The sequence below is a fragment of the Lissotriton vulgaris genome, chromosome 5 (assembly GCF_964263255.1).
Source record: "Lissotriton vulgaris chromosome 5, aLisVul1.2, whole genome shotgun sequence".
Lineage (NCBI taxonomy): Eukaryota > Metazoa > Chordata > Amphibia > Caudata > Salamandridae > Lissotriton > Lissotriton vulgaris.
Window position 1 is genome coordinate 161609154 of NC_141693.1, and position 14593 is coordinate 161623746.

Consider the following 14593-nt stretch of genomic DNA (forward strand, 5'->3'; position numbering starts at 1 on the left):
AGTGCCACTCGCAATTTGCATTGACTCCTATGGGCCTTTTGGCCCGTAGGAATCAATGGGAATTGCGAAAATTAACTTAAGAATTCGGTATTTCTTTGGGATTCGGTAAAAATTGCGATTTTTACCGAATCACAAAGAAATACCGAAAAAAATGATGCATAGCATTTTGCACTTCTTAATTTGCGATTCCTTATTTTTCGCAAATTAAGAAATGCAAAATGACACAATGATGCATGTGGGCCTATGTCTTTCTTTCTTCATGTAGTTGCTCCTTCCAAATCCAAGACACCATCAAGGAGGAAGGAGCTGGCTCGAATGGCCCGGCAACGGAGGCTGGATGCCACTGTCGCTGAATATCGGCGGCTGGTGGCCCTGGAGGAGGAGGAGACGCAGTCTGGTACAACAACAACGTCCACGGGGACAGCTGCATCCTCCTCCGTGCGGGCTGCCAGCCAGCGCAGTGCTCCAGCGGTTTGGAGCCGGGCTACCAAAGCCAAACGCCAACGCCGAGCAGCAAAGACAGCAGCTGCCCCCCACAGGATTTGCAAGGCACACCGGCGCCGCTTATCCCTCAGACTGTCCTACCTGGAGCAGGAGGTCCTGAACTATAAGAACTTGGTGGAGGGCCTCCACTTCGAACTTGCCACCCTCCGCAAGGAGCATGATGCCCTGGCTGCTAAAGCCAACAGCACCCTGCCATAGTGTCCCTTGCCCCTTTTTTAGAGACTTTTGGGGGGTGGGAATTGGGAGTTGGGTTTTTTGGGGACTTTTGAAGGACAATCTTTGGGGTTAGGGAGGGTCTTGCGGGAGATTATTTTGTTAGGGCTATAAAAATATAATTTTTGAAACTTTATCTGACCATACCTGTTTTTTACTGCTTTTGAGTCTGGTGGGTGGGGGTTTAACAGTAAGTTTGTTTTCCTGAATAGTCCTAGGACTTTAGTAGTACTACCGTCAATCTCTCGTCTCTCCTAATACTCCATTATACTACCTCCAACCAAACGCTTATCTTACCTGTAATTTCTGTTTGCAAGTAGGGCTAGGCCCAGGGCTGGCTCCACGGGAAACAGCGAATAAGGTTGGCAATCCTGGGCGGATAACATTTCCTCATAGCGGTGGTACTAGTGGTGTGACACAGTGGCAGTTGCATGCCTATGAAAAAAAAGAAAATTAAATCTGGTTTGTCCTCCTGAGCAATACAACGGTACAATAGAGAATATAGCAGGTGACAGTACACTAGAACAGTGCCACATTGTAGCCTAACAAATGGTAAAGTATAACTACTAATTCGATTGAAGTTCTTTGACATTAGCCATGGGTCTTTGTCAAGCAGAGTAAGAATATATCCTCGGATTTCTTCACCAGCCTGTTGGTATCACCTTATCCCCAGCAAGTGTGTGGATTCATTGCTGTAATTTAGTCACACATCAATCAAAACCACACAGCCCGGGGGAAGAGGGTTAGGGTTTGAAAAATGGATGAGTACAGGGGTTTTTGGGAAAGGTTTTGTGAGACAAGAAAAAATAGCACAGCATGGACAAACAATTGTGAACATAAACAAATCTTTGGGTACAAACCTATCCATCAATCTTTGAAAGTGCATGCACTACTGCATGCATGTCAGCGAAAAGTAAGTAGTACTTTCGACAACTGTGGAAGAAAGAATGCGACAGTACAGGGCGTGTGTGGAAATATTGATAACTATATTCAAGATAAGGTCTCTGTTGCCAGATACCTGAGAGCCTTGCTGGTCACTATAAATCCATTCACAACACTCAATGGGGTTGGTCTGGAAGGTATAGTAGATAGAAATGGAGAAATTGCTCTTTTTCTAGGTGTCCCCTCACTCACCAGGGTTGCCCCTTGGTTACATGCTTCATCATTGGGGCCATCCCAGTCCTCTACGGGCTGGGGCGTGCTGCGACTTGCGAATTACGTAGGAGCACTTACAAATGACTATGTGTGGTGCAGATGTGATAGTGGAGTGGACAAAGTGATGTGTTAAAGGATCAATTTAGAAGCAGAGAGAGATCCAAGACATGCAGTCACAGTCCTAGAAAAACACAATGGATACTGTATCTGTATGTTGTTGTAGTTGTCCTGTTGAATTTGGTAAGTAAGTTGCATGCAGAAAAAAATTCCTCTTATTAGCGGCACTCCTCCATTGCAGCTGACGCTTCGTCCATCGATGTTGGTCACCACCAGAAGACACCCTGTAAAAAAAGCACAGCATGGACAAACAATTGAACATAAACAAATCTTTGGGTACAAACCTATCCATCAATCTTTGAAAGTGCCTGCACTACTGCATGCATGTCAGTGAAAAGTAAGTAGTACTTTCGACAACTGTGGAAGAAAGAATGCGACAGTACAGGGCGTGTGTGGAATTATTGATAACTATATTCAACATAAGGTCTCTGTTGCCAGATACCTGAGAGCCTTGCTGGTCACTATAAATTGATTCACAACACTCAATGGGGTTGGTCTGGAAGGTGTAGTAGATAGAAAAGGAGAAATTGCTCTTTTTCTAGGTGTCCCCTCACTCACCAGGGTTGCCCCTTGGTGACATGCTTCATCATTGGGGCCATCCCAGTCCTCTACGGGCTGGGGCGTGCTGCGACTTGCGAATTACGTAGGAGCACTTACAAATGACTATGTGTGGTGCAGATGTGATAGTGGAGTGGACTAAGTGATGTGTTAAGGGATCAATTTAGAAGCAGAGAGAGATCCAAGAAATGCAGTCACAGTCATAGAAAAACACAATGGATACTGTATCTGTATGTTGTTGTAGTTGTCCTGTTGAATTTGGTAAGTAAGTTGCATGCAGAAAAAAATTCCTCTTATTAGCGGCACTCCTCCATTCCATCTGACGCTTCGTCCATCAATGTTGGTGACCAGAAGACACCCTGTCCACTGCCTGCCTGGCGGATGCTGAATTGCGGCTCGCTAATGTGAAGCCTGACTCCATCCTTTTTTCCCCATTGCACAGACTGAAACCCGGCCTGTAATTATTCAACAAAAAACAGGAAGTGATATAATATTACAACACCACTGATAAATAAATATAAGGTATGTAGGCTGTGGAGTGCAAAAAGTCACACTTTGATTTTCCTAGTAGACAGTACAATATTTTTGACAGTGCGTACTCTGTCTGAGTCACCTTTTGAAGGATAAATAAGTATGGGCAAATTAATGTAGCGGATCTTTCCCCTCAAGCTAGGTGTACTGTAAACTGTGTTTTAGAACAAAATTAGATCTTCCCAGCAGTGCTCCCACCCAGACCCTTACTAAAGCCAGTCGCAAAAATGTAGAAGACCCCCAATCAAATCGCAAAAAACGAGGCCTAGCAGAAAACTGGTGACAAAACGTACTTTGAAAGTAAAAGTAGGCCCAAATAACCCCTTACCCACCTTGGATTGCATTCAAACCACTTGCAAGCAACCAAGCAAAAGTATCCATAGCCAGCATCGCTCCAAGACTCGAAAACCCCCCCACCCAAACACATGCAATAGAAATACTGCTAACCCTAATGAACCCTAAGTTAAGAATAGTGGCAAAGGCTTTCTTTAACTATGCCAAATCCCCCCTTTCCCACCATGGATTTTCTTCAAATGACTTGCAACCAAAATTACACATTCTCACGAGTGCTCTAAGACCCTAGAACTCAGTTGCAAAAATCTAGAACACCCCGAAACACATGCAATCCTGCTGCTAGGGCTAACCCTAACGAACCCTAAGTTACAAAAAGTGCCAAAAGGCTTTTCGGCGTGGATTTTGTCCCAACCACTTCTACCCGGTATTAGACCTTCCCAGGAATGGCCCAAGACCCGCCAACCCACCCGCCAAAAAGCATAACACCCCCAAACAGGCCAAAAGCAACATCTCCTACTTACAATATTTCTCGGCCTTCGGTCCAAACGCGCTGCATAGCTAGGCCATAAGTCCGGTTTGCCACCACTGATTTCCTGAAAAGCAAATGCAATCAAGATTAGAGTGTCCCAGCAGTGCTGACAGACCCCGAAACTCACCCACAAACAGACGGAACCCCCCCTAAGAGCACCTCAAAGGCGAGCAAGTCAGCAAAAACACAAAAAAAATTCCGCCTCGGATTTGGTCCAAACCACTTTTATCCGGTATTAGAGCTTCCCAGCAATGGCCCCAGAGCCGTCAACTCACCTGCAAAGAGGTAGAACAACACCCCCACAAGTGCTGAGTCTTTCTTCATTGGGCATAAACCAGCCCTCTGCTTTGATGGAAATAGGAGTCTGGAGGAGGAGGATAGAGGAGCATGTTCTTCTGAACTTGTGAACCTGAGGAATGCAGACTGCGGCACCTTCAAATCAATTAGCAAACAAGTGAAGACAGTTCTGCTGATGGGCTTGTTTTTGTGATTATCTGATTAAAGTTTGAATTATATTAACTGTGCACAACAAAGAAAGACAGACACACAGGAATAAAAGTGAATAAGGACGAAAAAGAAAGTTATTGATTCGTTGTCTCATTTTCAGGGTTCGGTATCACGGTCCGTGAATAAGAATAAGGCTTCGTCATCATACTCTGCGAATTCAGGCAGGGTGAGGTCAGTGTCACCTGACAGAGAAGAAATTCCCTCATCTATGTTGCTGTCCACCTCGACTTCATCCGGCGCGCTTTCTCGTACTCTGAAATCTGGTGGTATGAGGTGCTGATTCATCTTGATCATTGTTAACCTCTCCACATTTTTGGGCGAGAGGCGGCTCCGTTTGGAAGTTACAATGCCACCAGCAGCACTGAAAACACGTTCAGAAGACACGCTTGCGAGTGGTCAATGACAAATAGTTTAAAGCCAGGTTGGTGAGCTGTGGCCACAATTCTTTTTTCCCATGCCAATACGCCAATGGGTCAGCATTAACATAGACCTCTGTTGAGTCATTCAGATAGTCCTTGACCATCGAATCAAGGTTCTCCTCCAAGGTTCCTCCACTTTGCTTAGCTGTTGCTGTGACCTTTTGAGAACCAAACCCAATCCGAGCTGGCCAATCCTCTTCAGCCTCCAATGTTACTGTTGTGTCTGGTGGTCCAGATGATCCGGTTGCCGGTCTCTTTAACGGCTGAGAGGTCACTTGTGCCGCAGCCACAGGTGCAGAAGTGGATTGTTGTGACTGGGGATGGCCTGCTGATGCTGATGTACTGCCTTTTCCTTCAATTTGCTGCTGTTCTCTTTCAAACCTCTTGGCTGAGGAGGCTATCCACTGTTTGTACTTTGTAATATCTTCATCAGCAAAAGGAAAGAATGCTTGGCCTGCCAGCGCCTTTTTGTAGCAGTGGATCCAGAATAGTAGCACAAATGTAATGCTGGTTTGAGTGGATCATTTTAAGACGTTCATCACCTTGTAGGTGCTCTAATAATTTCTCAGCCAGAACAAAAGGGTCTTGGTTTTTTTCATCTTTTTCAAACACAGAACACACCTCCTTCAGTTGGTGCTCCAGCATGTACAACAATGGGATAGCTTTTCCCAAATTACAGTCCTTCTTGCTGACTGAACGCGTGAAGAAATCAAAAGGACGAAGCATGCGTGTCAGGCTTTTAACTATGTTCCATTGTGCCACACCCATCCTCAGGTCCTCCTTCTGAGCTGTGTTAAGAAACAGTGATCGAGTACCGTTTACTGCTCATGCAGACGCTCAAGCATGTAGAAGGTTGAGTTCCAACGTGTTACCACCTCCTGGATGAGTGCTTTCACTGGCATTTGACGTTCATATAGCAGGCTCCTCAGAGGCTTCCGGGCCTTAAAAGAATGGCTGAAATGATTGCACATTTTTCGGCAGGTCTCCACTACTCTGTACGCTGCACTGTCTTTATCACCCAAGAATTTTTTGACAACCAGGTTTATACAGTGCGCCAAACACGGCACTCTGAAATAGTCACCCAGCTGCATGGCCTTAACTATATTGGAGCCATTGTCCGTGGAAACATAACCAACCTGGCGTTTTTTTGGGGACAGCCAGTCAAGGACCTTTGTGTTGAAGACATCCAAAATGTTTTGTGCTTTGTGACATTTCTCCAAACCAAACATGGCTAGTGTTGCATGTTTCCGAGCAGCTTTAAAAACAATGTCCGGGTCAACACCTGCGTTTAGCTTTGCTTTAGCCCCTGAAAAAGAGACCCAGTGTTCAGTGATGCACATGTAATCAGCACCTGCGCCACTGGTCCACATGTCTGTTGTCAGATGTATAGTGTGAACAGCACTCTTCTGCAAAGCTGCCCCAATCACCTCCAGAACATCTTCATGTAGTGCTGGAACCGCAACTCGGGCAAAATAGAACCGGCTAGGAACCTTCCATTTAGGGCAGAGCGCTGCCACTAATTCTAGAAAACCAACCCCTTCTACAAAAGAAAAAGGGAGAAGGTCCAGAGCTAGCATTTTAGCCAGCTTAGTGTTATACAGACGCGTCAGTGGGTGGTTGCGTTCATATTGCGCTTCTGTAAACAACATCTTTTTAATGTTGCCCTGGACCAAGGATTTACGGGATGATGATGATATCTTCGACCCAGTTACGCTCGCTGATGAACTTTTTCGCATTGATGTCTCACTCTCTCCCACACTCTTAGTGTGGCTCACATGGGGTGTGCTGCTGACAGGGGTACTGGGTGTAAGTGAAGTGTTTGAATCGTCTTCTTCCTCCTCGTCATCATCAGATGAAAAATCAACGTTTTCATTACGTGCAATTCGGGCTTCCTTGACCGCCTCTAGGTGCGCAAACCATTGGACTGCAAGCGGTCTCCTAAGATGACCTCTCTGGCCTCCGGTACCATAGTTGGTACCAAACTTACCACGACTAACTCGAAGCTTACAAATGCTACAAATGGCTACGTTTTCCTTTTTTGGGCAAACACTAAAGAAGTCCCAAACTGGAGACTTGAAATGTCTTTGGGGGCCGGAGGAGGCGGCGATACTGGTGGTGGTGGTCCTGCTGCTAATGCCAGATGAAGTGGAGGATGTGGATTACCGAACTTCAGTACGTTTTGCACTTTCACCACCACTAATTGAGGTCGAGGTGGATGGAGGTCCCTTCTTGCGAAAAAGAAATATGGAAGCAGTAGGTGTTGGTGTACTAGTTAACTCCAAATCTAACGATTGTTGTGTTTCCATTTCCATTGCCTCCTCGTCGACATCATCACACGCTCAGCAGCTTCTCGGGATAGGGTCAAAATGTCTCTTTGCTGCATGCCCGCTGGGGCTGCAGTGACCTTTATGATGACTGGCTCGTCGTCATTGTGAGAGGCTTCATCAGCAGCAGTATCCCTCACTTCTTGTTGAGCCTGATCACACTCCATAGCTATGAGTTTTTCGACGACCTTCCTTTTACGCTTAGGTACCTTTGTCAGATCATGGTGTGCCTCACTCTCGAACGGCCGTGGTGGTTCCCAATTTTCATCCAGTTCATCAGAAGGAGGTGGGCTTGAAGAAGATGTAGACACCCCCCTTGATCTTTTCCTTGCTAGGGATGTGGAAGACAATGAATGATCATCAGGAGGAGTGGCTTCCAATGATACCTCGGCTTTATTGTCGATTTCCTGATGTGCCCCTACTTCGGGAGGAACAACTATTGTGGGCACTTGTGACCCTCCATGCACCTCTGCTTGCGCATCTCCTTGCGCTGCCTCTCCTTCCACATGTATTTGGGCTTGTACTTGCACATGGTGTTGTTGTTTCGGCTGTGGTTGTTCAACACTTGTCAGATGAGTTACAACAACCTGTGTTGATTCAGGGACATTGCTGCTACTTTCTTGCGATGAGCCAACATCACTGGTCGATGGTGATTGGAGAAGTACACTGACTGCCTCTGAAGCACTCAAGGGCTTTGACTTAAGTTGACGTGGTGGTGGAGGCACTGAACCCAATGGAGCGGGGGTGGTGCTCCCAGCTTGGTCCCCAGCAGATCCTGCTGCTGCTGCAGGCGTACTTTTTTTTTTGCTCCCAAAAAACGCGGCGGCCGGCACACCAGCCTCCTTGGTAACTTGCTTCTTCTGCTCCTTACTAGCAACTTTCTTGCTAGAGGAGCTACGGAGACCTTTTGTTGGGGCCATTTTCTTCAGAGCAGGTCAGACAGCAGGCCGCAGTTGCACGAATTGTAGAGTTGTCTGAGGCCAGACGTGACGTCGCGTGACGTTATGCTGCACACACACACCGCTGCAGGACTTCTTCCTGGCACTGGTGGTTCTCTTGAGTCTTGTGCACCTAAAAGCAATGGAAGACAGAGGAACATCAGTTCAGTTATACACCCCAAAAAAATCGAAAAAAAACAGAACAATCAGCACAATCCCATGCCCTCCATGATGCTTAAATTCAAGACACCCCACAGAAAGACTAGGCACATGCAACACTCACTAGTCACTACCCCTGGTGAAAAGGCCACAACAACAGGCCCAAAAAACGAAAATCCCACGCCATGATCCAGCCCCTCCATGATGTTTAAATTCAAGACAACCCACAGAAAGACTAGGCACATGCACCACTCACTACCCCTGGGCCCTGGGCATAATGGATGAAAGCTAGGCAAAATGGGTGCAGGCCTGAGAACACTGCCTGCATTCAAAATGGCCCCTCCATCACAGCACATGGCCAGGGCCTGTAGCAGCACTCAAAATGGCCCCCAACCACATGGCCTGTCCATCCACAACAGGCCCAAAAAACAAAAAACACAGAAAAATCAGCACAATCCCATGCTATGATCCAGCCCCTCCATGATGTTTAAATTCAAGACAACCCACAGAAAGACTAGGCACATGCACCACTCACTACCCCTGGGCCCTGGGCATAATGGATGAAAGCTAGGCAAAATGGGTGCAGGATTTCCTCCAATTTCACATTATGCATATATTTGCCATCACCACTGATGTTGCTACCTATCTCTTTCTTTGAATGGACAATCCCACAGTATCAGATATGTTGTGTAGGAGCAATATATATATGCTCAAAGATTAATCCTGAGCTCACTGACCAATATTTTTTTCTCCATATGTCACAGCAGTACACGTCCATGATTTGTGTAGTGAGTCACAAATTGGTCCACCACATCTCCAACACCTGGAGTGGCACAAGAGATCTGTCTTATGTAATCTAAGGAGCATCCAGTACCATTTTTGCAGAAGTTAGAAGTATTATACATTGAGATATACAACCTCAAAATATTTGTCATGTGTAAAGGATAAGGGGCTGAATACTATTCCTGAAGTCACACTGCAGAACAACTTTCCATAATTGTCTTGAAGCATTCATAGAGCATTTAGATAAGAGTCAATCTATAAGCACTGCATAACAACATGACATATCCCTTGTATAGAAGCCCAGGTGTTAAGATAGTGAAGGTGGAAGATTAAGGTAAATCTATTGGGGATTGGGTTCAATGTACATGACAAGCAATTCAAGAGCTGCTGGTAACACCTTATATTACTATTGTCCAGTCCAAATTCATCATAGAAGGTAATGAATGGTTTAAGGGTGTCATTGGAAAATAAATAGTCCAATTGTCTAAGTCATATGAAGTTAATCGATTTCAGCAAATTGGGCCATTCACTAATAAAACCTTGGTTTTACACCAAATTGGGGCTGATTAATCAAGGAAGAGTCCCCCTTTAGTAATTCTGTGGAAAGATTTACAAACAGAGATCGCAGTGTGAATCACTGTGTAATCAACTAGGATGGATGAGTTATATGAAAGTATATTGACGATATTCCCTTGGAGGCCCTAAAGATGTATATTTATAACTTTAAAAAAATATATTTTTATTGAATATTGAAAAGCAATACCAACCATAGATAACAATTATACAAGAATGCCTACATCAACAAGTATTCCAGTCTCAATACTTTTTCATTTTCCGCAATGAAGAAGATAACCATAAGAAAGAAGAGGAGAAGGGAAAAGTGAAGCAAGAAAGTGGGGGAATGAGGTGAAGGAAATAGATGGGAGAAGAGAAAGGGGGAAAAAGAAAAAATATTTAATGAATATATTGATGACTGCAGGGAGAGAAAGGTAGTAAAAGGTAACCAGGATAAGTCAGATTTAATCTAAGGCTGGGTGTCAAACTCCGCTACTCTGGTGGAGTTTTCAGAATTTTGCCAACTCCTCGCTCCGTTGGGAACGTGGAGTTCAGGCAAAAACCCCAACTCTGTGGTGGAGCGGAGTTAGCCCCTGCACCCATGCCCAATTAAAGAGTAGGAAATAAACACTTACCTGCTCTAACATCTCCCGGCTGCCCTTCTCCTCGCCGTGGTCTCGCCTCCTTGCTGTCCACCATCCTCGCTGGAAACAAACCCCAATGTTGTACGACTAGTGAGGACTACTCATGCATGCGTGTGTGTGCATGCGCAATCCTCGCAAGACGTACAACTTATGGGTTTTCGACAGGTGAGGAGGCGAGGAGGAGACCTAGGTGAGGAGGAGGGCAGCCCAGAGACGCCAGTGCAGGTAAATGTTTATTTCCTACTTTTTAAATGTATTGTAGGTGGAGGGGAGCGGAGCAGAGCGGAACTCCGCCAACTGTGTCCACCCTTAATTTAATCTCTAGTGTAATGTCACTGATGAAACAGTTTGGATCTTATGCTCATCACAAACAAAGTTCTAACATGTTAACATGGATACTTTAGAAACGTCTTTCAAACAAGAAAGTATAACTTTAAAACCAAATGCAATAAAAAGATCAAATAACAGAGGCTTAGGTGATAATTGTTCTAAGCTAGGGGCTAAGGAACCTAAGAAAATTTTGGAGAAAGTTAGTAGTATATTAAAAGTAAACATTTAGACCAAAAAGTGTGCCATAATTTATGAACTTTAGAGCAGTAGTATAACGTATGCGTCAAAGAACCATTACATGCGGAACATTACCAACATAAGGGAGAAGCAGAAGCGTCAAATTTAGAAATACGTTCTTGGGTAACAACTGCTCTATCATAAATAAAATAGAAATATTGGGTAATGCGAACAGCTCTCAAAGTACCGACTAACTTAAACTAAAATTTATCCCAGAATTGAGCAGGGAACGATTCAGACTGATCTGTTTTCCACAGCAATTCAAGTGAGCTTTTAGTTCTTATAAAAGTAGGCAACAGCAAGGTTTTATATATGCAAGCGGCTTTGGGAATACATTCACAAGAGATTAAATCTAGAGGTAACAAAGGAATGTGTGCAACAGGAGAAGAAGGAAATTGGTGAATATGAAAAAAAGAATGGAAAGTAGAGGAGATTAATTCAGATTACTTTAAAAATTAGTTAGGCGTGTGATAGTGAGTTTTTAGTAGGGAAAAAGGGATAGCTGAAGTGTCATTTTCAAATTGGGGAACAAATATAATATCCACTATTTTCCAATGTTTGTAGCAAAAAGATTTTAGAAAAATATTATGCTAAATTGATGAGGATAAAAAACACTGGTGAATGTTAAGATTTGTGGAAGATAACATAAGTAATAATTGATGTGAGTACTTCAAAATGGGAATCTAAGAAATTAATGTCCAATTAGTCATCTGAATGTTATCTTTGAATGAGAAAATATTCCTTAGAATTGCTCAAATGTAATGCAACGTTGAGGGGGCAGGTCCTGAAAGTCAGAAAATAGGGTGAAATGTTTATCCAATCCAAAAGGCAGAGTTATGAAGTATATGATCAGGAAAGCGTACACCATTCTAATTTTTTGGATGCTTAAGTTTTAAAAGGGCAATGCCGCCTTGTTTATTATTCCATACGAACTTTGCGGAAATTGAGTCAATATGTACAAAGTCGTATTTAGGAATCTTAGCAGGTGGTATGTAAATAGTAAATAGAACATGTGGCACAATCATCATCTTGATGGCATCACGTCTGCCCGACCATGACAAATGCAGAGGAGACCAGGTTGAAATTAATGCGCTTAGTTTAGGTTTTAAGGCAGTAAAAGTATATCTAAGAGTGTGGGGTATGTTGAAGGAGAACCAGTCATCAAGATATGTAATTTTCGAGGGACACCCTGCAAAATTGGTATTAGTGAATATATATTGATAGCAAGAATAGTTCAGTTATGATGAAAGTAAGCTTATTTCCATAGATACTGGGGTATACTGTGATATCCCATATGGAAAACCTAAGGTGGATAAAGGATTAGACATAAATACTATCACATCCTCAGGGTAAGCGGATAGCTTGACCGCAAAGGAATTGTGTATGAATCCAGAAATGAGTGCATTGCAACATATTCTTTCAAGGAAAGGTTTGAGACAGAGAACAAATAATAAAAGGGAAAGGGGGTAACCATGCCTAGTACCTCTGTGCAAAGAAAAATAAACAACCATTGACAAAAACACTAGCACAGAGTCAGAGCATAGTAATTCTATAAAAGAGATACATTTTGGGTGAAATCCAAACCAATGAAAAGGGGTACACATAAAATGCCAATAAATGCTGTCAAAAGCTTTTTCAGCATCAAGGGATAAGGCTGCAGTAGGTATATTGTTTTTGCAGCTAATGCAAGAATGTTAGAAAACAACCTGGAGTTGTCTGCAGCAAGTCTGCCCTTGATAAAAGCAGATTGGTCAGGTTTACCAAGCAGTAGCACAACAGTCCAAGGCACGGGGCTAGACTTTTGGCATGAATTGATTATTAATCAAGGATATAGGTTGATAATTCTTGCAAAGGGTGAGGTCTTTATCAGGTTTGGGAATAATAGCAATCAAGGCATCTACAGGTAAAGCTTTTGAACTTGAAAGAATTGAGTTGAAACATTCTAATAGTTTGGAGCAAAAATGCTGAGAAATTAATTCATTTGAGAATCCATCTGGGCCAGGTGCCATGGCTCTTTTCAGGGCTTTGATTGAGTCCAGAATTTCTTGAAGTGTAATATTAGCCTACAGTTTCTCAAATAAATGTGAAATTGAGGGCAGTTTAGAGATGTCATTAAAAAATGTTTTGCAAATTAGTTTTGGACAGGGTAGTGTCTTTTACATATGTATAGGGTGTTTTATAATAGGATTGAAAGCTGCAGGAAATGTCAGAGACAGAAATGGAGGTAGTATTAGTAGATTCATTTGGAATGGGGCCTATAGTCTTACGTTTTGTCTTTAGTTTAGTTAGTAAGCATTTTGCCAGCTTCATTTGACTACTCTGAAATTTAGACTTAAGTTTGAGCAAAATATTATATGAACAAGAGTAGCAAGTTTGTTAGGTGTAGATTTGGCTTTGATCTAATAATTGAGAATCAGGGTGAATTGGGAGATATAATAATAGCGTTCAAGTGTTTTCCAGGAATTGACCAATGGTCGAGAGGCAATGGCTGATTAGAATACCTTATCAGACTTATCTGGATCAAATTTCCATTTGGGCTTCCTATCTGAGAAGGGATATAACCATTGGTTAAAATCACCCGCCACAATAATATTAGGAGTACCAATATTGGCAAGGTTCACTTTAATACTACACAATAAACCAGTATCTGCTTTAACTGGACCATAAATATTGATAAAGCAAGCACATTTATTTTTAAATATGGCATCAACCAAAACACATCGGAAATGATCACAATCGGTGGATAAAACTTGAAGGTACAATGCCTTATGACAAAGAATAATAACACCACCTTTATTAGCAGAAGAATAAAAAACCTGGCCAATCAATTGGTATTTTAATCTGACTGATTCAACATCATTATAAGGAGTTTCTTGCAGAAAGGAAATTTGAGAATTAAGCTAATATAAATGTACCTTTTTTCTTTTAACCATATTTCTGAGTCCCAAGATGTTAAACAAAACAACATTAAACATATTGGAGACACAAGGATAAGGGTGCAGGTAAATAGGTGACAAGCTACATAAACGAAAAAGTGAAAATATGACACCATATATTAACAACAACATAAAAAAGTAAAATCGGAGGCAAAAACATAGTAAGCAACATATCAGTAAGCAAAAAATAAAGGGAAAGAGTTTATTAAAACAAGTGAAAAGACAACTTTTTTCCGTGGTGACTTTCAGGATACAAAGAAGGTCCGTGAATTCAAGGAATAGCATAAGAATTCCCCTAGGTTTAGGGGAATGAGGGTGAGAACGACTTAGGAAAGGTGCACAATGGATGTTGTGGAGAGGATATGAGGACCAAGAAGATCAAGAAGAAATTGCTTCAAAAAGTCAAGTAAGTTAGTACCTCCAACAGATTCCGGTAGATCATATAGGGGAAGATTATTTATTCTATTTCTATTTTCAAGGTCTCCTGTGTGAATTTTAAGTTTTAGAATTTCCTGCTCAAGAAAAGGAATTTTAGTTTTGGCATCTTGGAGAGAGCTAACATTGTGCTCTATCTCAATCATTTTATTTTCCATAATAATCTATTGATCCTCAATTTGTTGGACTTTCTCATTAGTGGTTCACATGAATGGTTTCAAACCCCTTCTCTCAACTATGATGGTATCTAAGACTGGGTTATGAGAGGACATGATAGGCGATGGAGGATCATATTTTCCCCTCTTCAGTTTTGTGCTGGATGATATGGTTGTAGCACATGTGAGAAGATCATTAGCCATCATGGCATAGTGTGTAGTATGATGTCAGATGTTCAAAACGGTTCTTGTTCTGCCCGTATAATGAGA

At 42.7% G+C, this 14593-nt stretch overlaps 1 protein-coding gene across 1 annotated transcript in view; it reads left to right on the plus strand.

The window, feature by feature from the left end:
• The window catches only part of LOC147710405 (uncharacterized), a 97250-nt gene that overhangs the window by 50023 nt on the left and 32634 nt on the right, over window positions 1–14593 (plus strand). The window contains exon 4 of the mRNA XM_086919354.1: window positions 266–471. Coding sequence (XP_086775480.1) covers window positions 266–471 — 206 coding nt within the window. The remainder of the gene's footprint in view (window positions 1–265; window positions 472–14593) is intronic.